At 38.3% G+C, this 27,832-nt stretch overlaps 1 protein-coding gene across 2 annotated transcripts in view; it reads right to left on the reverse strand.

The window, feature by feature from the left end:
- The window catches only part of ASXL2 (ASXL transcriptional regulator 2), a 141,965-nt gene that overhangs the window by 73,834 nt on the left and 40,299 nt on the right, over positions 1 to 27,832 (reverse strand). Inside the window, exon 2 of one of the 2 annotated variants that reach the window (XM_028099391.2) lies at positions 11,876 to 11,958. In XM_028099391.2, coding sequence (XP_027955192.2) covers positions 11,876 to 11,958 — 83 coding nt within the window. Of the gene's footprint in view, positions 1 to 2,004; positions 2,025 to 11,875; positions 11,959 to 27,832 lie in introns of those variants that run through there. The other variant, XM_088026356.1, reaches the window with a different exon arrangement.

Here is a 27,832-nt window from a genome sequence, read left to right on the forward strand (position 1 = left end):
ATGATACAATCACTCTGGAAAACAATGTGAAAATCTCTTTAAAACTAACATGCACTTACCACACAACCCAACAACTGCACTTCTGGGCATTTATGCCAGAGAAAGGAAAACTTATGTTCACACAAAAACATGTACACAAATTTTCATAGAAGCTTTATTTGTAATAGTCAAAAACTGGAAAAAAAAGAACCTGGAACAGTTCAGATGTCCTTCAATGGGTGAATGATTAAATAAGCTCTGGTATAGCCATGTCACTGAATACTACTCAGCAATAAAAAGGAATGAAATATTGACACATACAACTTGGATGAATCTACAGGGAACTACACTGAAAAAAAATCCCAAATAATTACATATTTTATACGATTCCATTAATAAAAATTCTTGAAATGACAAAATTGCAGAAATATAGAACACATTAGTGGTTGTTGGGGTTAAGGGGAATGGATGGAGGTGGCACTAGGGAGGTGTGGCTGTGAAACTGGCAACACAAGGGATCCTTTTGTTGATGAACCTGTTCTATATTCTGGCTGGTAGTAGATACGTGCATCTATACATGTGATAAAACTGCACAGAGCCAAATACACATCCACAAGTGCACATACATACACACACACAAATCAGTACAAGTAAAACAAAGTAGATTGTAGCAAAAGCAATATTCTGGTTGTGATACTGTACTAGGGTAGTGCATATATTACCACTGGACCCATCTGTATGAAGGGTTAGTTATTACAACTGCTTGTAGCTTATGTTTTTCTGTTGTACTCTAATTTTCTACAGTGCGCAACATATCGACATCTGTTGTTTCTCTTCTTCTGGAAAGAATGTGCACTTTGCTTTGGGGACCTATGACCTACCCCACTGGAAAGTCAAGTTATTTCACCATGCCTAGACAGTGAGCCAGCCAGGTTCACTCTTTCTTAAATTTTAACCTTGAACAGAGTAGACATAGACTAACTCATCCCAGCCAGAGAGTCTTGATGTGCCCATCCATTAGTTCTAGCTACCTGATCTCTGAAGCTGCCTTAGTTCTCTCAATTTCAAAGCCTGTTTCTTTCCTCTGAGGTTGTGAGCTATCCCACATTCTTCAAAAAAAAAATCCCATTTTGTTTAAATTATTCACATTTGGTTCCTGTTATTTGTACCTAAAGAATCTAATCAATATAAGTCCCGCTCAAAACACACACACACACACACACACACTTTTCTTATCTAGTTTTAAATATTTTTAATTTATAATTTTAACACTTTGTACAACCTGGATTAAGGTTTCCTCCATAAACTGATACTCAAAAATGAATAGATTCTTGTAAATGAACTTAATGGAATGCAAATATAGCCGGAGTTAAAAAGATGTACTAAGCTCCAACTAAAAGCCACGCCATACCCAAGTACATGAAAATACATTGTTGTGGTTCCTGTTCTCAAGTCTCACAGGCAAGGCAGATAATTATAATATGTAATTATAATATAACATAGGAAATGTTAAAACAGAGGTGTGTCTAAAATGTTATGTCAACACAGAAAAAAGCCAATTCAGTAAAGGGTCTAAACTATGAATCTTAACCTGTTCTAACCTGGTTTTAAATAAGTGTCACTACCATAGAGGATTTTACCAATATTCTCTCTAAATCAGAGCATAAACATATATATTTTCAATCTTATAGTCATAAAGCAAATGTTAGCTCACACATCTTCAACCCGAAATAGTTTCTGCAGAATACTAGGTATCCCAATGCTAGTAAGTCAAATGATAATTTTAAAACTAAATGTTGATTGGTTTCTAAAATTATGATCAAATAATGATTATTACAAACAGCAAGGACAAAAACAGCAAATATAATAAATAGTTACATAGTAATTTCACTCTTATTTAGTTTCTGGACTAATTGTTTAGTTTTATAAAGTAAAAATCATGCATCCAAAGGTGAGTTCAATTAAACTTGTAGAAGAGACTTTATCATTATACATACTTCCTTAGAATAAAGTAATACTTCTTACCTTCTGGAGTTGGAATGCACCCCAAGAAAATGAAAGAAAGAAAAAAAAAACTTTTAATTTTAATAGTAAAGTCAAAAAATAAACTCTCCCTTCCCCTCCCAGCAATATCCACAATTCTTCAAATTAGCACCCTCTCCCCACTTTGCTATATATAACATTCATTACTTCTTTAGAATTTACAAATTAGCCCAAAATATGACTTTGTCTAGAAATGCACAGTTAAACTCAACTAAATAGTCTAAACCATTTCAGATAGCAGTTGCAGTACCTTGATTATGTGGCATACAAAAACTATTAAAAGCAGTTTGGAGTTAAATGTGGACACAATGAATATTCTTTAATATTCTTCCCATGCATTTCAATTTCAAGGAGCCATCATAAAGCCATCAGCTATGGACCCTAAGGTTTATTAGCTTCCCTTTGATCCATAATGAACTCACTACCATGAAGCTGAATACAATGGATAAAAATAGTCTTTTCTGTCAATATGCAAGCATTTGGGGGTTTTTGTTTTTTCATTATTAATCCTTTTTGACATCCCTACAAGGTTTGTGTGCTTGAAAGCAGACTGCAATGGACAGATAAAGAAAACACAGGCTGAACTCAAAGTCAGCTAATTTTTAGATAAATATGGTATCAATATAATCAATAATGTTCTTCATTCTTAAACTGAGCTCTTTCTAGTAAATCACCTTAAGACAATTCAGCTTGGCAAATAATCCAATGACCTACTCTGCAGAGATAATGATTTCTGCTGAAAATTAACAGAGATTGTAGACTTTATTTCCCTTGCTACGTATTTTACATAAGGACAGACGGGGGAAAAAAACAGGTGCTAGGTTAGTTTTTAGAATGAAATGAGATAAAACATACTTTAATACCACGAGAGAGATTATTTTGTTCACAAGTAAATGTATTAATACTAATCAAATTCAACTGGGACTCCTCCAAAGAGGTAAAATTTCAATCTGGCAAATGTTTCCTGAGTATGATCTTTGCTAGGTAGTTCCCAGGATTCTTTACAATTCCAACTCTTAAAGGAACTTGCTTAGGATACAAGACTGAGACATTAAAAAAACAAAAAACAGAAAAACAACCCTTGTTAGGGAAGAAACTGGGAGCTCTACAAAACAACAATATAAAGAGCTACTTAAATGTTCCATCACTACAAGTTCTTTAAAAATATACTGGCCCTTGGGTGGCTCAGTTGTTAAGCATCCGACTCTTGATCTCAGCTCAGGTCTTGATCGCAGGGTCATGAGTTCAAGCCTCACACTGGACTTCACACTGGGTGTGGAGCCTACTTAAAAAAATGTACTGGCCCCTTCAGAAGCCAAGTTACTATAATGCCTGAGGTTTTTGTTTCAAATTCTTCCAGAAAGCCATTTACAGTTAGACAGCAACTATCCTAAAGTTATTATATGTCAGCACATAATATAAATATTGTTTGATTTGAAAAAGAGAGCAGAGACTAATCAGAAGAGTAGGGAAAAACTAGGGCTGTAGAGGCAGTATGATACACTAATAAGAACAAAACCAGAAGCAATAAGCCTGGGTTTCTAGTTTCACAGAACTTGTATGGCCCTGACCAATCTCCATGGGCCTTAATTCTTCAATAATAAAATGAGATGTAATGGTAATATCCCAATTATCTTTTCCAGCTATAATATTCTGTGACTGAAATAATGTGACTGGCTTTAAAACAGGGGTCAGGGAAGGGACACAAGGGTGAGGAATGCAAGAGATTACCCTTTTAATTGGGGTCATGATGTTGTAAACAACTAGATAAACTTACATTCTTATCAGCTACATAACTTATTCTCCCACATCAATTTTATGGCATACAAGATTCAAATTCTTGCCTCGCCAAAATCATTATTATATATCAAGAATCCTTGTGACAACTCCTAAATGGGCTAATTCAGAAAATACTCAATCTATGGATGATAAATTCATAAAACAAGAATCTTAATTGGTCTTTTCCTCTTCTACTTATGAATGGGAAGAAAAACCAGTAGAATAGGGTCTCAGAAAATAATTATTTTGTTATTTTTCTCTTCTTTCCTAAAAACTCTTTCTCTATTAGCAGATATAAGAAGAGTCAAGGTAATATAGCTAATAGGATGAACAAGGCAGGTTAAGAAATCTTGGGGATGGGGGCAGGCACTAAAGCAATGGCTACTTTAGAAGGAAGGCTTGAAGTCCCACACTTAATGCTATAAAAGTACACTGTAACATCAATGGCTGCCACAGCTGATGAAGGAGTGAAACCTGTTGTACAAGACTAAGGAAAAAAGTAGTAATGAGTGATAACAGCAAGGATTAGCAGGAATGGTCTCACAGCATATATAAGCATTCGACTGACAGAATGTTCCTTGTATGTTTTACCCATAGTATGCATACTTAATGTCTGTGCTTAGTTGCTCTCTTTCTGATAGGCCACAATATCCAATTTGCACACAGTCCCTTGGGTTCATAGCTGTAGATATATACTGTAATGCTGAAGTAATAAAATGCCTAAGATTGACATCAAAACAGTCTGGGGTGGGAAGACCCTTTATAATTTAGCTGGAGGACACATACTTTTGTTTCAATTTGCAATTTTCTAAAAGTAAAAATTTTTATTTAAATAACAGACTTCAGGCGCCTGGGTGGCTCAGTTGGTTGAGCAACTGCCTTCGGCTCAGGTCATGATCCTGGAGTCCCGGGATCGAGTCCCACATCGGGCTCCCTGCTCAGAGGGGGGTCTGCTTCTCCCTCTGACCCTCTTCCCTCTCGTCCTCTCTGTCATTCTCTCTCTCAAATAAATAAGTAAAATATTTTTAAATAAATAAATAACAGACTTCAGTACCTACTTTACTAACCTAGACTTGTAACATAAGTGAAAGCATATTAGCATGAAAGGAAAAGGACGTGTTCTTGGATTCTATAACGTACCAGGAGAACTCTTCACTTACTGACAGCCAAAACAGGTATTAGGTATTTATCTCTGACAACAGATACCTACTCTACAGCTCCAGATCATGCTACCTTTTAACTGCTATCTTGAGACTTATAACATAACCAGGCCCTGCACCTGAATACTTTCTCACCTCTCTTGAGGTTCAAAACTTTTTTTTTGAACTCACAAGTACATGTTCAGTGAATCCTTTATCAGTTCCTCACTTGACCAGTTTAATTCCTCGGTTCCTTTCTATAGTAAATGGCAGCTATGTAATCCCGAAACCTAGAAATCATTTATTTCCTCCTTCCTTTTACTTCTCACATCCAATCCAACAGCAAGTCCTGAAACACGTATCTCAAATCAGTCTATTGTCTCCAGCACTACTCAGGTAATCCAAACCACCACACCTTGTATATATACTCTAGTAAAACAGCCCCTTTATTAGTCTCCTTAACACCTTCAATCCAATTTCATGATTTAAAATTGAGTGAGAGAGACTTGGTGAAGACAGAGCAGACCCACAACAGCCTCTCTCTCCCTCTGGCTGGATGCAACTAAAACCTGTGAACAAAAATACAAAAAGCAACTTCCCATACAAAAATGTGTACATAGATGTTCACAGTAACATTATTCGTAATAGCCAAAAACTGAAAATAACCCCAATGTCCATCAATTGATGAATGGATAAACAAAATGTGGCATGTGCATACAATGGAATACTATTTAGCAATAAAGGAACAAAGTATTGATAAATGTTACAATATGAATGAACCTTCAAATCATTACACTATATGAAAGAAGCCAGTCACAAAAGGCCACATATTCTATGATTCCATTATATGAAATATCCAAAATTACAAGTTTATGGAGACAGAAAGTACATTATTGATTGCCTAGGGCTGGGGTACTGGGGGTGAGGCAAGGAAGGGGAGTGACAGCTAATATTGCAGGGTTTCTTTGGGGGTAATGGAAATGTTCTGGGTGAATATATTAAACGAAAACCACTGTGTGGCGCCTGGATGGTTCAGTAGGTTAAGCGTCTGCCTTTGGCTCAGGTCATGATCCCAGACTCCCGGGATCGAGTCCCACATCGGACTCTGTGCTCAGCACAATCTGCTTCTCCCTCAACCCCTCCCCCTGCTTGTGCTCGCTCACTCTCTCTCTCAAATAAATAGGATCTTTTTAAAAAAAGAACAAACACTGGACTGTATGCTTTAAAATGCTTTTACGGTATGTTCATTATATATCAATTTTTTTTATCTATCTATTTATTTATTTATTTATTTTAAAGATTTTATTTATTTAATCGCCAGAGAGAGACACAGTGAGAGAGGAAACACAAGCAGGAGGAGTGGGAGAGGGAGAGGGAGAAGCAGGCTTCCCGCGGAGCAGGGAGCCCGATGCGGGGCTCGATCCCAGGACCCCGGGGTCATGACCTGAGCCGAAGGCAGACGCTTAACGACTGAGCCACCCAGGCGCCCCATTATATATCAATTTTTAAAAAGCAACAACCTTAAACATTAAAAATCAAGAAAGCTGGCACATTTGGGAAGTCAAAACTTTATTCATATGGAGTATGTAGTAAAGAATTTACCTTTACCCAAAGAGAGGTCTGCCCTTTGCCTTTGGACTAAGAAATACCAACCATATTGATGACTATCAGATACAATGATTTTTTAAGAGACTGATTGATCGATCGATTGCTTTAACTAAGAAAGGGTGCTGGATGGCTCAAATAGTTAAGTGTCTACCTTCAATTCAGGTCATGATCTCCAGGTCCTGGAATTGAGCCCCAGATACGGCTTCCAGCTCAGTGGCGATTATGCTTCTCCCTCTCCCTCTGCTTCTCCCCCTCCTGCTTGTGTTCTCTCTTTTAAAAAAAAAAAATCAACTCCAATAATCCACCAGATAAACAGGCTAAATAAGAAAAAAACATGAGTTGATTTTGAAAGACTGTCAAGATGTTTTCATAAAAAAGTGAAGATAAAAGATTGATGTCCTAAGGTGAGAAATCTTAGATCCCATACAGAGAACAGCCATGTATCTGTTTAGCTAGAGTGCAGCTGGAGTGCAGATGGAAACAAATCAAGGGAACCAAAGTGGTGTGTGGGGCCAGACAATGATCTCGATTACTCTACTTAAAAACTACTGAAAGCTGCTGCGCTAGTTATCAATTTATTGACTTTCAGCTCCAAATCCAACCTTCTTTGTCCTTCTCTGTGGTAGTGGAGCTGGACCCTATAAACACCTCCTTTGCCAGCCGGCTCGATGTTAAGTTTTGTCAGCAGAGCACCGGAAGAACACTGCAGAATGAAAGGGGGCTTTTCTTTCTGGTTTACTGTGCCCTTGCCAGCCTGCTCTTACGGCAGGCAGCACCCAGCAACATGAGGGACACTCAATGGCACCCAACCTTCAGCAAGGTTCAGCAGAATGACTATGGGTGGCTTCCCAGAAAATTCTGCTAGTGCCTCAGCCGGCTCCCCAGTGAATGTGGGACAGGTGCCCAGCAGGAAGTTTTCCAGCAAGTTCTACTAATACCTAGTAGGCAGTTTCCTATTTGCCAGCCCAGGCTACAGCACCAGTGAACTTTGTCATCCATTGGACCAGAGCCCCACCCACTCCATTAAGATCTGAATCGCAACCTAGGGACTTAGAGGGAGGTCTCGAAAGTTACTCTTTCTTAGGGCACATTGCCTCAGCCCTACAGGTACTGGTTACTCCCTTTAAATAGTTAAAATTTCTGGTTAACCAATTAGTAACTTAACCAGTTAACTGAATAACTTCCCTGTTTAAATTACCATGTAACTTTTGTCTGCTGACCAGACCCTGAGACGTAAAACTGTATAGCTCCAAGACTGCAGAAAATATCTCTGAAAAACCCTTTTAAGTTCTTAAAGGGACTAGTACCTCACTCTTTCTCAGCCAGGAGCCAATCATTTTTAATACTTTTTTTGTTGGTTGGTTGTGGCAAAATATACGCAACGTGCAAGTTACCATCTGAACCATTTGTAAGTATAGATTTCAGCGGCACTGAATACATTCACAATGTTGTGCAACCATTACTACTGCCCATTTCCAGAACTTTTTCATCATCCCCCAAAAAAACTCTGTACTAATTTAAACAGTAACTCTCTATTCTTCCCTACTCTCAGCCCCTGGTAACCTCCATTCCACGTTCTGTCTCTACTGAGTTTGCCTGTTCTAAGTATCTCATATAAATGGAACTGTAGAGTATCTGTCCTTTTTTTTCTTCTGTTGCCACATCACTATTTGTCCTTTTGTTTGTCTTATTTCACTTCTCATGTTTTTCAGGTTCATCCACACAGCATGTATCAGAATTTCAATTCTTAAGGGTGAATAATATTCCACTGAACATATATACTACACTTTATTTATCCACTCATCTTCTGATGGACATTTGGGCTGTTTTATTTTAAAATAAAATAATATAATATGGAATAATCAAAATTAAGTGAGCTTCTTCAGAATGGGGAACACAGGGAAAACTACAAAGGGAAAAAAGAATTGAGAGCCAGGTACTGAGGACTGAAGAATGAAAATTAATTTTAAGAAGTAGCATATCTTCAATAAAGAAATTATCTATTTCATTCTGTAACCTGTCTAAAAACTTTAAAGTTTATAAGACTATCATTCAACACAACGCTGCAGCAAGAGAATAAGCTGTAACTGCATCTGAATATAATCTTCCAACCCCTGATACTTCATATATGCATTAACAAGTAGGTTTTCAAGCACAAAAGAGAAGGGGAAAATGAGCAGATGCCACTACCCTCATAGAGCTACCTTAATGTAAGCTATAGAGAAGTTGTATGATTTTTTTTAAGATCACAAAAATATGTAATTTCAAGCCTTAAGTGGTATGAAGAAATAAACAGAACACTATAATACACTAAAAAAGGAAATCTGCTCTAGCTCGTAAACTCAGCCAAAGTTCTCTGAATAAGACATACTCAAACTGACACCTGAAAAATAAGATGGAACTGAGAGAAAAGCACATTCCCTGCTATGAAGGCAGCATATACAAAGGCTGAGGTGAGAAACAGCTTCCCTACCTATTTGAGAATTGACAACATATATATTTAAAGCTATGGGGATGGACAAAACTGCATTAAGTTAGAAGGTAATGAGCAAAAAAACTGAGAAGGAAGAAGGAAGAATGTCTGTGGTCACTTCAGGCAACAAAACAGAGTTTCAAGAAGGAAGCAGTATTCAACTGTGTTAAATAATTCTAAGAAGAAAGAGTCAGGAACGAAAAGTCCCATGGAGTTAACAAAATGGAAGTCATTGGTGACTTAGAACTGCTTTGTGGTCACATAACGGCTTCACAACAATATAGTTTAACCAAGGACAGCTACCTATAAATTGTTATCACTAAGCAAAGCCAGAAGCTATTTTTGATGACTCTACCATCTTGCTACTTTTTCTAAATTTCTTCTTTTTGCCCTTCTTTATTTACTATTCTTACCTGCTCCCTAGAAATGATAACGACAAGTTTAAAGTCATAGAGCCTTAGTATGTTGGAGCTAGATGACCCTGACTGGCATTTAGAACTAAGGGACTGATGGGAGTCTGGTCTCTATACACCAGATATCCTGGTCAATTTCCCCAGCATATCAAAAATCTAATTTTAAGGAAAAAAAAATGAAATCTCTTGCTCATTCCTATTCTATAAGTCAATAGCATTATAAAAGAATATTAGAATACCTTAGCAGAATTGTTCCTCAGACCACAAAAATCACTGTCCTTTTTTCCTATACCTTTGCACAAATTGGTGGTATTAAATAGGCATTCTGCGGGGATGGGGTAACTGGGTGATGGACATTAAGGAGGGCACGTGATGTAATGAGTACTGGGTATTACATAAGACTTATGAATCACTGGGGGCGCCTGGGTGGCTCAGTCGTTAAGCGTCTGCCTTCAGCTCGGGTCATGATCCCAGGGTCCTGGGATCAAGCCCCGCATCAGGCTCCCTGCTCCACAGGAAGCCTGCTTCTCCCGCTCCCACTCCCCCTGCTTGTGTTCCCTCTCTTGCTGTGTCTCTCTCTGTCAGGTAAATAAATAAAATCTTAAAAAAAAAAAGACTTATGAATCACTGAACTCTACCTCTGAAACTAATAATACACTATATGTTAATTAATGAATTTAAATTTTAAAAAAATAAAAAATAAAAATACGCAGTATGCTTTAATTTTAATCTAATAAATCTTATCTAATTCAAATAAAAATTTAGAATTGTATCATTGATAAATTAAGTGATTAATTTTCTAATTTACAAAAATGTTTAAAAGCTGGGCGCCTGGGTGGCTCAGTAGTTAAGCATCTGCCTTCGGCTCAGGTCACGATCCCAGCATCCTGGGATCGAGCCCCGCATCCGGCTCCCTGCTCGGCGGAAAGCCTGCTTCTCCCTCTCCCACTCCCCCTGCTTGTGTTCCCTCTCTCGCTGTCTCTCTCTGTCAAATAAATACATAAAATCTTTAAAAAAAAAAAAAGTTTTACGGGGTGCCTGGGTGGCTCAGTCATTAAGCGTCTGCCTTAGGCTCAGGTCATGATCCCAAGGTCCTGGGATCGAGCCCCGCATCAGGCTCCCTGCTCTCCGGGAAGCCTGCTTCTCCCTCTCCCGCTCCCCTTGTTTGTGTTCCCTCTCTCACTGTGTCTCTGTCAAATAAAAAAATCTTTAAAAAAAATAAAAAATAAATGTTTAAAAGCTAATTCCTCAAATGCATTTCAATGTTTCCATTTACAAATGTTCACACAATTTCTCAGAGACATATGTTACATAAAATGAAATAATACTAATTTATACTTCATTGTTTCACAGTAATAAAACAAAGCTAATTTATTCCCAGCCTACTGACATTTGGCCACAAGTCAAAACAAAATTTTTTTAGCTGTTAGCAAAGGGCCAAAAACTCAATTCTGTATTAAAGAAAGAATTAAAATCTAGAATATGCAATAGCTATGTATCAAAAAATATATTACTGTCCATTTACAAATATTTCAGCATAGCTCACTATTACTCTGGCATCCGAGCTGAACAGTTATTCAGTGTGAAGGACTGCCTGGCACAATGTGAGACATTTAGCATCCCTGTTTCCCGAACATTAAATGCCACGGTGCTCCCCTTCTTTCTAGACACTTTGAAAATCAAAAATAACCTCATAAATTCTGAACACTTTCCCTAAGGGCATTTACACAATGCCACCCCCACTTGAGAACAACTAGTAGCAGTTTTAAAGCACCACAACCTTTCCCACCTTAATGAAAGTATCTCTCAGGTAGATTCCCAGATTTCCACGTCAGCAATACCAAGTATGTTGACCATAATTTTAACATTTCTTGATGGGAGAAGATCTTAATTATGAAGTGACTATTATGTGCTATTCTTAATATAAGGCTCTTAGAAATTAAAGTGTGTTTTATCTTTGGTCCTGTATTAATTGACCCCAAGCTGTTTTATTTGTTGTACATAAAACTATTACTGAAAATATATACTGCTTTGTTCGTATTTTTTCCATTTTATTCCTTTTGGCCAAGGTTACTTCTTCCTAGACTGTCTACCTCTAGCATTCTCCCTGTACTAGAGAATATTTTTTACCTGCTAATGACCAAGCTTATTAAATCAAAAGCCTGAACTCATAGATGAAGGCTTGAAAATGGCTCCAGGCCTTCCTAAGAATTAAAGTGCATGGGTTGCACACAACTAAGAATTTTTTTTTTAATTTACTTGTGGTTTTGTAACTGTGCTATGACTGAAAACTTCAAAGATCTGACAACTGAACAAATCAGAAATTAGCAAAGCAGTTATTACTAAATCATCAATCTTCAGGACTAATGTACACTGCTATACACTATGAAATACTCTAATCAAGTATTATAATTATTACTAATAATATTTAAATAACTCACCTGATTTCTTTTAGTCCTTCTCTCTGGATAACTTGAAGAATTTCTTTATGACTCATGGGTGTATTGGGGTATTTTTCTAAGACCTGAGAAACAAGTACATAATAATAAATTATTTCCTTTTATTGTAATTATATATGTAATTATATCTCTTATTCTTACTAAAACTATGTATTAATTTCACCCAGCACATACATATCCAGAGACTTTCCATCCCTTATATTTGGGGACAATAAGAAAAACAGAAAATTAATGGAATATAAACAGGTTCTTCTCTCTTTTAGCCACAAACAGTATGTCAAGTCCTGAAGTAGAAATGGATCAAAAAGGATAAGATAAATAACTATTATTAATGTGTAATATGAAATTATGTTTACTTTCTGCCTCCACCCCCATATCACAGGCCTAACTGTGGATCTATAGACTATAGTTACTTAAAGATTATGGGCGTCTGGGTGGCTCAGTCGTTAAGCGTCCACCTTCAGCTCAGTTCATGATCCCAGGGTCCTGGGATCGAGCCCTGCATCGGGCTCCCTGCTCAGCAGGAAGCCTGCTTCTCCCTCTCCCACTCCCCCTGCTTGTGTTCCCTCTCTCGCTGTGTCTCTGTCAAATAAATAAAAACTTTTTAAAAAAATTATCCATCTTTACATTTCCAGCAAAGATTAGTATGCCATGAGTACTCAATAAATTCTTAACAAAAACAAATGAGTAATACATTTGTAGCAATATTAACAGGTATCTATGTTCTGGTTCTGGTAAAAAAAAAAAAAAAAAAAAAGGAGTAAGCATAGTTTGTCCTGTCTCTTGGGTTGAATACAACTAAAAACCTGGACAGAATGCATGGAGCAGCTATCTAAAGTCTCTGAAAATGGCAGCAACTGGCCCGGAGCAGGAAACCACAACTAGAAGTTATAATAACCCCAAAGTGAGTTTCCTGGTTTTGTTTCCTCTGGGACCACTCAGCCTAGACTCAAAGGCAGTACAAATTCAGAATTGTCCACTAAGTGCAGACAGAAATGGCTCCAAAAGAATTCTTCTTGGTCTGAGGATCCATAAAGGGGGCCCCTAGGAAGATGGGGTTTTCTGGGTTTTTCCCTCTTCCACTTGACCTGTGCCCCCAAGCCAAGAGCAGCAGCCTTGGCAGTGATAGTATCAGCAGTGGCTGAACAGGGACCCAAAACTCCAACAAAGCAGAATCCTTCTGTTCCCATAAGTGTGAAAGGAATCCACACGGCTTTCTTTCTCTGCCATCCTGTTGTTTGGCATCAAAGGCAAATGTGGTTGTGGAAGTATAAAGCAAAAGAGAAATAAAGCCCCAACTGTCTAGCCATGGGACATGGAAGACGGTCTCTAGGAGGCAGAAAGTATCAGGGAACTTGCAAAGAGAAAGCCATTTGAGAAAGTGATACCATGAAGATCTATAAACACTCCTGGGGTCACTCCAGATCTATGCAAATGTGTATCTGACACTAATCATACTATCAGGTTCCCAAATTAGCCAGTAGGTGGTACACATGCAGAACACATCAGAACAGCTTTGCAAAGGCTTTGAAAACTAGACATTGGAATTTTAGTGAAGAGAAGTATGGGTTCAAGTTTGTGATCTGAACCTAACAAAGTCAAATGCCTGCTTTAAAAAAATTGCCTCCCCCCACCATTCTCCACTTAATTTAAACTTGGCTTCTTGAAGCATAGTTATAATAGTTGCTTTAAAGTCTTTCTCTGGGGATGCCTTGGTGGCTCAGTTGGTTAAGCATCTGCCTTCGGCTCAGGTTATGATCGCAGAGTCCTGTATCGGGCTCCTTGCTCGGCAGGGAGCCTGCTTCTTTTCCCTCTGCCTGCCACTCCCCCTGTTTGTAAGCACGCATGCACTCTCTCTTTCTCTCTCTCTGACAAATAAATAAATAAAATCTTTTAATAAAGTCTTTGTCTAATTCCAACATCTGTGTCATCTTGGGTTTATTGTGTGTAGGTTGTCTTTTCCTTATGAGTTCTTGAGATTTTCCTAGTTCTTCATTTGTCAAGTGATTTTGGATTGTACATTAGACATTTTGATGTTGTTATCTTACTCTATGTCTCTTTAAATGCAATGGAGAATGATTGGGGGGTGGTGGATTTTTAAGGGTAATCTGCAGTATTTGTCTTTCTCTGACTTGTTTCACTATACAGCTAGTATACTATGGCAGATTTCCTTCTTTGTTTATGGCTGAATAATATTCCATTGCATACATATAGTAATTTTCTTTATCTGATCATCTGTTGTTAGACACTAAAGTTGTTTCCAGGGGCACCTGGGTGGGTCAGTCGGTTAAGTATCTATCTGCCTTCGGCTCAGGTCATGATCCCAGGGTCCTGGGATTGAGTCCCACGTCGGGCCCCCTGCTCAGCAGAGAGAGCCTGCTTCTCCCTCTCTCTCTGCTTGCTGCTCTGCCTACTTGTGCTCTCGATCTCTCTGTCAAATAAATGAAGTCTTAAAAAAATTAATAAAAATTAAAAAATAAAGTTGTTTCCATTTCTCAGCTATTGTAAATAATGCTGCAATGAATACAAGGGTGCAGATCTCTCTCCAAGACAGTGATTTCATTTCCTTTGGATATATACCCAGAAGTAGGACTGCTGGTAGTTCTCTTTTTAATTTTTTGAGGAACCTCCATACTGTTTTCCATAATGGCTATACCAACTTATGTAGCACAAAAAGAGCTTTTATATAGAGATATACACACAAAAGATGGTCAAATAAGAACAAAAAAGACTGATATACCTACTAAAAAAACAAAACCTGAGCCCACAGAAAACATATCTTCCTATAGTGCTGCCCAGATAAAATGTACAAAATTTTTACTTTTTCCCTTAATTTATAAATATTTCTAACTGCCATACGGTTCACAAACACTGCATAGCCATTCTATTTCATTTGATCCTCACAACAACCCAAGAAAGAGCAGAATAGGGATGCCTGGGTGGCTCAGTCGGTTAAGTGTCTGCCTTCGGCTCAGGTCATGATTCCAGGGTCTAGGATCAAGTCCCACATCGGGCTCCTTGCCCAGCGGGGAGCCTGCATCCCCCTCTGCCTGCCGCTCCCCCTGTTTGTGCTCTCTCTCTCTCAAATAAATAAAAATCTTTAAAAAAAAAAAAAAAGAAAAAAGCGAGCAGCATAGGTTTAGTTATGTCTATTTTACAGGAAGAAAAGTAAGACTCAGAGAAGTTACAAAGCATAGTCTGAACTTAGATGGCAAAACTCTTAATTCCCCAAGCTAAAGAGGATAATAATAACACTTTATACAAAGCAAACGGTTCAATGATTAAAAATATATATTTATTTTGTTAACTAAAATATACACTGGAATGATAAAAACTGTGCCTCTGTTGGATAGGTAGGTTCTTACTTACTGAGGCAAAAAAACTAACAGAATTGCAGAAATGTCACTTGCTATTTTGATTAAGATGAGAATGGAACATTCAACTGTAAAGATCAGATAGAGACCTTTTTCTCAGAGGTCTACTTTGAAACATGACAAGATTAGCTTAATGAAAACATCAGCCTCCACATGTCTATAATTAAGTCGTTATCTTAAGAGGTAGGTTCCTGGCTCTGGCTTTAGTAATGAGCAAGGACATAAAAATGAAAAACAAGATCCTGGTGGGGCCTGGGAAGATTCTGAGTATTTTGAGTGTGTTTCGCAAACTCTAGTATTAATCAGGCTTGAGGCGCCTAGGTGGCCTCAGTCGGTTAAGTGTCCCGACTCTGGAAGTTGGGCTCAGGTGATGATCTCAGGGTTGTGAGACAGAGCCCCACATCGGGCTGGGCATACAGCCTGCTTAAGAGTCTCTCTTTCCCTCTGCCTCACCCCTCCCCAAAAAAAAGCTAGACAAGGGTGTTTCACCAACTTCCAATGATTTTTCATGGTATTCCACAAAGAAATTAATTCCAGGTGCTGAGTTACTATATAGTCATACCCCATACGTAAAGTAACAACGGTTTCCCCAATGATAAAACATATTCATTCTAGAAAATTAAAACATACAAAAAAAAGTTTTAATTGTATGTATTGTATGGATAGGGATTCTGCCATGAGAGAACAGGACTTAACGTTCTGGCATATTCCCTTCCAGGAGTTTTTCAGTAACATTGTACATACTTGAGATTTCTTCTGCATATACCAGTTGCTACTGTTCTATTATCACAAGCCCTTTTTTGCAAATCTTGAAACATTATTGATATATTTCAGAGCAGCATAATGCTCCACTGAATGTGTATACATATACACACTAAATCACGCAGTCCATATTTCCTATTGTTGCATATCAGAATAACTTAAGGAGGCACTATATCCTGAGACACTATACCAACACAGGCTTAGAGTGAGACATCCTTATTTTATTCCTGAATCTACCATTTAGAGCTTTGTGACTTGGGAAAGTCAATCTCTGTGCCTAAATTTCATCAAGAAAATTAGAATAAGAACATCTTTAAATTATGGAATAACCATGAGCATCAGAGAGAATACTTTGTTTTGAGCTGCTCTGCTGAGAACTGGAGAAATAGCAAATTCTCAATAACTGTGTTATTGTTTCTTTTTTTACTGTAACAAATGCCAAATGTTTCTGATTATTTTTAAAGTTTTCTAACAAGTGGAATTGCTGAATAAAGTTATTTTAATATTACCAAATTGCTATCCACCAGATGTATAGGAGTTTCACATACCATTAACCAGCATCTGTATCATTTTAAAAATCCTTGGTAACTATTTTAAATATACATATACTACAATTTTAAAATGCTAGTTACTAATGAGGTTGGATTTTTCACATCATTAGACATTTGTATTTCCTATGTTGAATGACCCTGACATGAGGCAATAAGTTACTTGATCTAAATAATAAAAATCATATTAAAAAATAAAATTATAGGGGTGCCTGGGTGGCTCAGTCGTTAAGCGTCTGCCTTTGGATCAGGTCATTATCCCAGGGTTCTGGGATCGAGCCCCGCATCGGGCTCCCTGCTCCGTGGGTAGCCTGCTTCTCTCTCTCCAACTCCCCCTGCTTGTGCTCCCTCTCTTGCTATGTATCTCTCTGTCAAATAAATGAATGGAATCTTTAAAAAAATTATTTAAAAAATTGTAAAATTTAACCAGCCAGGGGTGCCTGGCTGGTTCAGTCAGTGGAGTATGGGACTCCTGGTCTTGGTGTCATGAGTTTGAGCCCCACGTTAGGCATAGAGCCTACTTAAAAAACAAAACAAAACAAAAAAAACCAAAAAATTTAACAACTACGTCACAGAAATATCAGAGAGTTGTCTGAACACTAGAAATACACTGCTTTTATTCCATTACAGAAAGGAGAACATTCAATGATTTTGCCAAGTCTACCTAAATTTATTTCTATCAACAAGTTAAAAGAGTAAAACTGTACACCTTATTGGCCCAAAGCAGAAAACTATGGTATGGGTATAAACGATGCTCCATATTTAGTTGCTATTCTAGGCAAATTCAGTTCCAACATAGAACTTCCCCTCAAATAATCCATCTGGTTGCTGGAAGAAAACACACAGCCACTGAAATCTATGAGGAATTCTTGCTCCAAGTTCTGCTTGGGAAAGTGGGAAGATGTAGAGGTTTTTGTAAACCGTACTGAAAACCCTGGAGTTGACAAAAGAAGACCACTTTGTGCAACAGATGTCATGCTTGCCCTGGTCAAGAACTAGAAGGGATTTCTAGGGAAACTGATAAAATCATCCACCTGGCAATTAAATTTCACCCTGTTACTATCATTAGGAAATCCTGGATACTAAAAACATATAATACAAATTTAAATAAGGGCACAAATAAGAGATCTGCTTGATTTTCTTAAATGGTATCAGTACTTACAACAAATACTCCTCTCCACACAGTAGTAAATTGACTGAGACTCTGTTTTGGTCTCTGTAAGAGCTATTAATATGGGAAAGGGATTTCAGCTGGAAAAAAAAAATTAACTGATGGAAAACATTCAAGTGTTTCAAAGCGTAGGTAGAGAGGTCAAAGAGCCTGCTTCTAATAGCTCTAAGAATACATCCTAGGTGACTAAAGGCTCTAAACACCAATCCTTCATTGGTAGAGTGAGGGTTATAACATTCTCATAAATAGGAACATGAAATAAAACATTCTGCAGTATTCTTAACTTACCATGTGTGGCTGATAAACAAAAGTGGCTTTTGTTATTATTAGTCAACTATATGACAAAACTGTTTCCCAGTTTACATTTCTGATACTACCCTCATTTAAAATTTCACCAGTGTTCGTAAGAGGGATAAAAATACAAAAGGGGCGCCTGGGTGGCTCAGTGAGTTAAGCAGCTGCCTTTGGCTCAGGTCATGACCCCAGGGTTGTGGGATCCAGCCAGGCATCAGGCTCCCTGCTCAGTGGGGAGCCTGCTTCTCTCTCTCCCTCTGCCTGCCACTCCCCCTGCTTGTGTGCTTGCTCTCTCTGTCAAATAAATAAATAAAATATTTTTTAAAAAGCTGAATATTAAAAAAAAGAAAGAAAAATACAAAAGATAGCATGCTTTTCTCAGGTTACCTGCCCTTTGATTTTTCCACTATTTTCATCTCAGATAATTAACAATGCCCTACAATAATTGCTGCCAGTAATAAAAAAAATTACATAAGAAGCAAAATTTACAATGTGAAATAATTTTACATTAAATGCTAAGACTTCACAATCATATCAAGTCATTTCTCTAGACTTTAAATCCTGTTTACATTACAGATGACCTACTATAAAAGACCAGATTTAAGACTATTCTGCAAGAAAAAAAACAAGAGTGAAAAATCACTGCATAAGGAACTTGCATTCATATGCAAAAATATTTTGATTAATTAATCATAATGAGGCTTCTTTGTCTGCCCAAGGAGCTAGAAAATGGAAATTAATAAAAATTTCTCCAGCAGAGCAGCTGACTGGCTCAGCCAGAACATGCAACTCTTAATCTTAGGGTCATGAGCTTGAGCCCCACTTTGAGTGTAAAGCCTACTTTAAAAAAATAAATATTTTTTAAAATAAAAATTTAAAAACTTAAAACTTAAAAATAAAAATTTGTAGGGGCGCCTGGGTGGCTCAGTCGGATAAGCATCCAACTTGATTTCGGCTCAGTCATGATCTCAGGGTCATTAAGATAGAGCTCCAAGTCTGGCTCTGCACTCAGTGGGAAGTCTGCTTAAGATTCTCTCCCTCGGGGTGCTGGGTGGCTCAGTTGGTTAAGCAACTGCCTTCGGCTCAGGTCATGATCCTGGAGTCCCAGGATCGAATCCCGCATCAGGCTCCCTGCTCAGCAGGGAGTCTGCTTCTCCCTCTGACCTTCCTCCCTCTCATGCTCTCTCTCTACCATATTCTCTCTCTCAATAAATAAAAATCTTAAAAAAAAAAAAGATTCTCTCCCTCTTGGGGCACCTGGGTGGCTCAGTCGTTAAGCATCTGCCTTCAGCTCAGGTCACGATGCCGGGTCCTGGGTTCAAGCCCCACATTGGGTTCCCTGCTCCACGGGAAGTCTGCTTCTCCCTCTCCCACTGTCTGTCTCTCTGTCAAAAACAAAGATTCTCTCCCTCTCCCGCTGCCCTTCCCCCACCCCCCCCACGTGCGTGCACTCTCTCTCTAAAATAAAAAAGTAAATCTTTAAAAAAACTTCTCTGGGGCGCCTGGGTGGCTCAGTTGGTTAAGCGACTGCCTTCGGCTCAGGTCATGATCCTGGAGTCCCGGGATCGAGTCCCGCATCGGGCTCCCTGCTCAGCAGGGAGTCTGCTTCTCCCTCTGACCCTCTTCCCTCTCGTGCTATCTCTCATTCTCTCTTTCTCAAATAAATAAATAAAATCTTTTAAAAAATAAATAAATAAATAAATAAAAATAAAAATAAAAATAAAAATAAAAATAAAAAAAAATAAAAAAACTTCTCTGAGGGGCGCCTGGGTGGCTCAGTTGTTAAGCATCTGCCTTCACCTCGGGTCATGATCCCAGAGTCCTGGGATCGAGCCCCGCATCGGGCTCCCTGCTCAGTGGGGGAAGCCTGCTTCTCCTCTCCCACTCCCCCTGCTTGTGTTCCCTCTCTCGCTTGTGTCTCTCTCTGTCAAATTAAATAAAATCTTAAAAAAAAAAAACAAAAAACTTCTCTGGCATATCACATCTTAATTGAAAAGTGACTACTAGGGTGCCTGGATGCCTCAGTCAGTTGAGCGTCTGCCTTTGGCTCAGGTCATGATCCTGAAGTTCCAAGATTGGGTCCTGCATCTGGCTCCCTGCTCAGTAGAAAGCATGATTCTCCCTCAGCCCCTAACCCCACTCATGCCTCTCTCTCTCTCAAATAAATAAATAAAATATTTTGGGGAGGGTACGTGCTGTGGTGAGCACTGTGTATTGTGTAAGACTGATGAATCACAGACCTGTACCCCTGCAACAAATAATACATTATATGTTAATAAAAAAATAAAATTACACACAAAAAAATAAATAAAATCTTTAAAGAAAAAAAGAAAGGTGACTACTAAACCACTATTCGAATGAGCCATATTCAGAATTTAAAACATTTATGTTATTCATGGTAACAGTTATGATAAAAATTAATATGTTCTAATTTATTACCCAGAGCAAGGAATTACTTTAATATGGTTGCATTTTTCTGTTTATACAAAAATACGTATTTTAACACGAAACATTAAAGTTATTAAAGTTGAAGACCTAAAATTTTTGTATCCCTTTTAGTGAGGACTTCATAGATTTTCTAGGTGTACTATTCTCTAAGGAAATAAAATAGACACCCTTAAAACTGCATAAGGGGTATTTACTTTCCTTAAAAAAAAGAAATGTTTATCACTAGTTCCTTTAAATACTAGGCACTTAGGGCGCCTGGGTGGCTCAGTCGGTTAAGCAACTGCCTTCGGCTCGGGTCATGATCCTGGAGTACTGGGATCGAGTCCCACATCGGGCTCCCTGCTCAGCAGGGAGTCTGCTTCTCCCTCTGACCCTTCCCCCCTCATGTGCGCTCTCTCTCTCTCTCTCTCTCTCATTCTCGCTCTCTCAAATAAATAAAATCTTAAAAAATAAAAAGTTAAATAAATACATACATACATACATACATACTAGGCACTTAGGTGGCTCTTGGTTTTGGCTCAGGTCATGATCAGGGTCCTGGGATCAAGCCAGTGTAGGGCTCTGCGTTCAGTGCAGAGTCTGCTTGTCCCTCTCCCTCCCCCCCCCATATACTTGGGGCTTGCTCTCTCTCTAAAAAATAAATGAAATCTTTTAATAAGTAAGTAAAAATAAATACTAGGCACTTAAAATTAATCTTAATTTAGAAAATTATTTGTGGGGACGCCTGGGTGGCTCAGTTGGTTAAGCATCTGCCTTCGGCTCAGGTCACAATCCCAGGGTCCTGGGATCAAGTCCCACATCAGGCTCCTTACTCAGCGGGGAGCCTGCCGCTCCCCTGCTTGTGCTCTCTCTCTCTGACAATAAATAAAATCTTAAAAGAAAAAGAAAATTATTTGTGCTAAATAGTCTCAATATTTAGAGCTATATAAATCATTTAGTTAGGGGGAGAAAAAGAAATGTTTTCAATTAAAGACTGAAGTAATCTATTTTTAAAGTTTATTATGGAAATTTTAAAACATATACAAAAGAGAACACTACAATCAACAATTACAACACATGGCTTATATCTTATCTCATCTATACCACCAGTAAAGTAATTAATTACTATATTTCCTCACTTGCAAACTGGTTATTCATGACCACTGTCCACTTAGTATACACTCCATTTGTATGCGTTCTATCTTCACATTCAATATAGTAAAACTGTAAGATAAATAAATAATAAAACTTTTACTGTCACATTTATTGCAAATATTTTTTCCAGTTTATTATTCATCTTTTCGTTACTGTTGCTTTTCCATGGAGGTTTATATTAACTTCACATATTACAACTGATTGTGGTCTTTTCTTTTGATTTCTTTTAGCACTTCTACATTTAAGTATATCTTCTCACCCTTCGATAGTTTTTTTTCCGTCTTTTCATTTACATCTAACTTTGAATTCACTTAATTTTTAATAAGAAAATATGTACGCACACTAAAGAAACCCAAGAGTGAGAGATGCAGAAAGGAACAAAATGGCCACATATATTTGAGCAAAAATACCATATTCCATTAAATTAGTATTACATACTACTACTATATTGTATTACCATTACTATTACTATTACATTATTTTACCACAAGTTTAATGTAAACGAAAAGACCACAGTACTTTTACAAAACATTTAGCTTACTTTAACCACAGGAGGGCAGTGTTTATCAAACAAAAGTATCATTCCTTTGGAATAGTTCATGGAATTACTTACAAAACACAATTTTTAAAACTACTTTATGACAATCAGAGTAGCTGCTCAAAAGAACTTTTTGTTTTAATGTAAACCCTATGCCCAATGTGAGGCTTGAACTCATGACCCCAAGATCAAGAGTCGCCAGACAGGCGCCCCTGCTCAGAAGAATTAAAATTAACACCACACTGAATTAAAGCATGATAAAATAAATTTTTTTTAAAGATTTTATTTATTTATTTGACACAGAGAGAGAGAGACAGTGAGAGAGGGAACACAAGCAGGGGGAGTGGGAGAGGGAGAAGCAGGCCTCCTGCCGAGCAGGGAGCCCGATGTGGGGGGCTCGATCCCAGGACCTTGGGATCATGACCTCAGCCGAAGGCAGACACTCAACGACTGAGCCACCCAGTCGCCCCAAAATAGTTTTTTAAAGTGTGCTTAAGGGGCGCCTGGGTGGCTGTCGGTTGAACATCTGCCTTCAGATTAGGTCAATCTGGGATCAAGCCCCGCATCTGTCTCTGCCTGCCACTCTCCCTGCTTGTGCTCTCTCTCTGTCAAACAAACAAATAAAATCTTTAAAAATACATAAAGTGTGCTTATACATCTACTTCTTTACTTGCAGATTCTCACATCCAGCTAATGAAAAATATATTAAAACTATACTTTGAGTACCAGGAATAATGTAGAGAGCCCCTAAGATTCGAGTTTAACTCTAACCTAAATAACTGCCATTTTCAATTATTGCTGCACTTATGAGTTCCTTCCAGATAGGCAAATATGCGGAGCCCGAATTTTACATCATCTAGATGATTTTATTTTACATTTTAAATGTACAGATAAAAATTATTAATCTTTATAGGTTTATATCAGTGTTATATGGCTTACTTACAAAAGCTTCAATTGGTGTAACTAATGTCATAGTAATGAAAAAGGTCACCCAGGATATACGCAGAATGATGAAAGCCTATGCTACAGAACCAACATACCAACGCTAAAGAGTCAGAGAAGTAAAACCAGCAAATAACTAAGGAGTGGCCAGAGGAATAGGAAGAAAATCAGAAGAACATGGTACCTCAGAAAAGACAAAAGAATTCTAAGAAGGATGAAATAGTCAACAATGTCAAAAACCGAGAGGAGTTGAGATAACAACTTCAAAAACCACTCTATTTTGCAACAAGGAGCTCTTTAATTAGCTTTACAAGTTCAGATTCCACTTAATCAAGAGGGAAGAAACCAAACTTGAGAGGGTCTGAGCACTCAATGGGGAGTCCAGAGGTGGCAACAGAGAGTTAAAACAACTCTTCCTACAACAGTGAAGGAAAGGTGGAGTCAAGGAAAAATTGTTTAGTCAAATGGACTTGAACAAGTTTTACGGAGCCAAGATAAAAGGAAACAAAAGTATCCCTAGCTGCCCAATTCTCCCCCATCCAGAGATCAAGTTCGACAAATCCTTCATTATCCAAACTTGCGCTACTTAAAATTTCACACTTGGGAACAAGATGAATTCCAAGGATGTAGTATCCACCACCTACCAAACTAACTATATAAAAACCTTCTATGTGAGTTTAGAAGCTAAACAGATAATAACAATACATGGAATTTTGAAGGAATAACTAATAGAGCCAAATATCTGAAAAGGAAAGAGGGGAAAGGACCTTACCTGGCTGCTTAGCAGTATCTGTTAATCACTATCTCTGTCCTGAGATGCACTCCTCTATTCAGCTCTGTGACACCAGACTCTCCTTTTCCCTCCTACCTCTCGACCAGCAACTTTTCATTCTCCACAATCCTTTACTGTTGATCTTCCTCAGGATTCTCTCTTAATTTCTAATCTTGCACATTTTCACAATCACATGGTTTCAAGAATCAGTAAGTTCCTACAGCAGCATTCTATATACCCCCAGTAGTGCTTATCACACTGTATTTATTATAAATGCGTTTAAAATCATTACTCTTGCCCAGTGGTACATAAGCTCCATAAGGGCTGGGACCTTCTGTCTTGTTCATAGAGTATCCCTCGTGCCTGTCATATGGTAGGTCTAAAACGTGGTGGCTGACTGACCAAATTAGGAACACAGGTGGCAAAACTGGCCTTACACAATTGTAAAAATATTTGTGTGCGTGTGTGTGTGTTTTTAAACAAGAAAGAAGGATGAAAGGTGAATGCAAATAAGTTTGTAGATTCAGGGTAGAAACTTAGATGTAAGAAGTGGCTGAGGAGATTTAAATACAAAGAGACAGCTACAGATAGCCAGAGAAGATTGCTACATAGGCTGGCTTTGTAAACTCACAAGTATAGTTTTACCTAAAGGTCCCTCAATTCTGAACAGCTCTATCTATCAAGGCATTCTGATCTAGTTCATTCCACTTAGATTCTTTTTACTTGATTATCCAAGAAGTCTGTATGTTATACACACTCTTAGTTCAAGCAAAAAAAAGTTCTCAAAACCTAATTCTCCCAAAATTCTTGATTTAATACTTATCTAGCAGTTAAGTGCTAGGTTCCATCTAAAGTGCTTTACATACATCAGCTCATTTAATTTTTATATTAAATCTGTAAGGTAGATATTATTATGGCATTTTCTTCAGATGTGAAAACTTTGGCACAGGGAAAATAAGTAACTTGCCCAAGGTGACATCAGCTAGTAAGTGATGGAGAACAAGATTCTTTGCTCCCAAGCATTATGCTATACTGCCTCTCTCAATCAGTTACACATTCATACTACTCCTAAAATTAACTGTTACTGTAACATACAATTAAGTGCCAAAACCTGGGGCTGCGAAGATGATTAATAAACAAGTCCTATAGTCCACAACTCGGGTAGAGAAAGAGTGGCGGAAAGGAGAGAAAGACAACTATTAGATAAGAAATACTAAAAAAACATAAATAACTATGGAAAATAAGGTAAAGAACATTTAATTGTTGGGCGCCTGGGTGGCTCAGATGGTTAAGCATCTGCCTTCGGCTCAGGTCATGATCCCAGAGTCCTGGCATCGAGTCCCGCATCGGGCTCCCTGCTCCTTGGGAGCCTGCTTCTCCCTCTGCCTCTCTCTCTCTCTCTCTCTCTCTGTGTGTCTCTCATGAATAAATAAATGAAATCTTTAAAAAAAAAAGAACATTTAATTGTTCCCATAAAAATTATGCACTATTTCAAATATAGAGGAAACTATAAAATAAAAGAAAACTTATGTATGGACTAGCAAGCTTTACCTAACCTGCAAAAGAAAATGAAGGAACTGGGGCTCCTGGGTGGCTCAGTCAGTTAAGCATCTGCCTTCAGCTCAGGTCATGATTTCAGGGGTCCCGGGATCCAGCCGGTATCATGAGCAGGGAGACTGTTTCTCCCTCTCCCTGTGCCTCTCCCCATGCTTGTGCGCTCTCTCTCTCTGTGTGTATCAAATAAATAAATAAATCTTTAAAAAAAGAAAGAAAGAAAAGAGAAAATGAAGGAACTTTCTGAAAAGATAGAAATGTTCTATACCTAGACTAGGGTGGTAACACACAGATGCACACATTTGTCAAAATGAATTCAGCTGTACTTTTAAGACGTGTGCATTATACTAAATAACTATTGCACCTCAATAAAGCTGGCATATACCTCAATTAGTTGATTTTTAAATAAATTAGGGTGCCTGGGTGGCTCAGTCGGCTAAGCATCTGCCTTCAGCTCAGGTCATGATCCCAGGGTCCCGGGATTGAGCCAGTGTTGGGCTTCCTGCTCAGCAGAGAGCCTGCTTCTCCTTCCACCTGCTGTTCCCCGTGCTTGTGCTCTCTCTCTCTGATAATTAAAATCTTAAAAAAAAAAATTAAAGCAAAATGAAGGAATAGAGAGAAAAAATGCCACACTCCCTGAAATTCAAGAGTAAGAACTTATTATGGAAAAAAAATAAATTTGAAAATGGGCTAGGATGGAAATGTTTTGTATTAAACTCAACTTACTCATATCTGAGAACCAGACTGTTTTAATGCCTGAAATGACCATACAAGAGAGGCAGTGAAGGGATATCCAACAGAAAAAGTTAGGGAAGGAGGGATGAGAAGCAGAAAGGATAAAGTTCTCTGGGGAAAAAAAATTAAATTTTTAAGAAAAAAGATATTTGTATAAAAAGATATTTTACAGAAAAGATATTCATATAAAATTGTATGGCCATCTGGGGCGCCTGGGTGGCTCAGTCGTTAAGCATCTGCCTTCGGCTCAGGTCATGATCCCCAGGGTCCTGGGATCAAGCCCCGCATCAGGCTCCCTGCTCGGTGGGAGGCCTGCTTCTCCCTCTCCCACTCCCCCTGCTTGTGTTCCCTCTCTCGCTGTGTCTCTCTCGGTCAAATGAATAAATAAAATCTTAAAAAAAAAAAAAAATTGTATGGCCACCAATTGTAGCCATCAAACAAAAATAAAAGTAGGATGCCAAGAGACAGCAAACAATATACAAGAGGCCCCTGTTTTAGGCAAGTGAGAATTCTAATGGTAGAAACAGACAACAAATACGTAAGAAAAAAAATTCTTTTTTCACATAGTGGTAAGTACAACACAAAATAAAACAGGATGCTAAGGTTGACAGCGAATGGGAAGAGAAATAATTCCACCGAGTAGTAAGGCCTCAGTAACTACCCAACATGTAACTGAGAACTGAGTGACAAGTTGCCAGACAAGGGAATATTTGAGGGCAAAACAAAAGCAAAGGCCCATTTCATTAGTTTCGCTCAAAAGCCATGAAAAGTTTTAGTCTATTTAGTCATATGGAAAATAAAATTCAAACTCAATAATAAATATTTCATCAGGGTGGTTTCACTTAAAAAACAATGAAACAGGGACACCTGGGTGGCTCAGTTTGTTAAGCGTCTGCCTTTGGCTCGGGTCATGGTCCCAGGGTCCTGGGATCGAGTCCCACATCGGGCCCCCTGCTCAGCGGGGAGCCTGCTTCTCCCTCCGCCTGAAGCTCTCCCTGCATGTGCTCTCTTCTCTCTCTGACAAATAAAATCTTTTAAAAAACCCAAAAACAAACAAACAAAAAGAAACAGATAATACATTTAAAGAAAGCAAAAAATAAACAGTGAAAAGTTTTATTCCCTTCTCCCCCTCACTGTCCACCCCTTATTCTCCCCTCTCCTCCTCACTTACTAGTTTCTTATGTATCCTCCTAACATTAAAACAATCATAAGCAAACACTCTCACTTTTGCACACAAAAAAAAGGCAGCAAGTCACATAAAATATTCAATATATGACCTTATGCATCTAGTATATCCTGAAGGTCCTTACGTTTATATAGAAAGCATCTATTCTTTTTTATAGCTGCATAACATCCCATTCTATAGACATACTACAATTTACTTAGCCATCTCCTAATTTTGGGACTGTTTCCCATCTTTTGCACAGTATGTAGCAAAAACAGTTGGTGCCCTGTATCACATCCCAAGTCCACAGGTGAACTCAGTTACATTTGCTGTGGATGATTCCCACTTACAGTAACAGTGTCCCACCTCATGCTGATAATAGGCCTATCTCAAGGTTCCATGAGTCTCTTCACTTCTCCATCACAGGGCTTTCTCCAAAGCCAAGGAAGCCCAAACAGCAGCAGGGCAGCCCATGAGTGCAGAGGAGTTAGCAACCCTACCA

This window comes from Eumetopias jubatus, unplaced genomic scaffold, assembly GCF_037043125.1.
Source record: "Eumetopias jubatus isolate StellerSeaLion01/CBP00866 unplaced genomic scaffold, mEumJub1_p1.0 scaffold_9, whole genome shotgun sequence".
Taxonomy (NCBI): domain Eukaryota; kingdom Metazoa; phylum Chordata; class Mammalia; order Carnivora; family Otariidae; genus Eumetopias; species Eumetopias jubatus.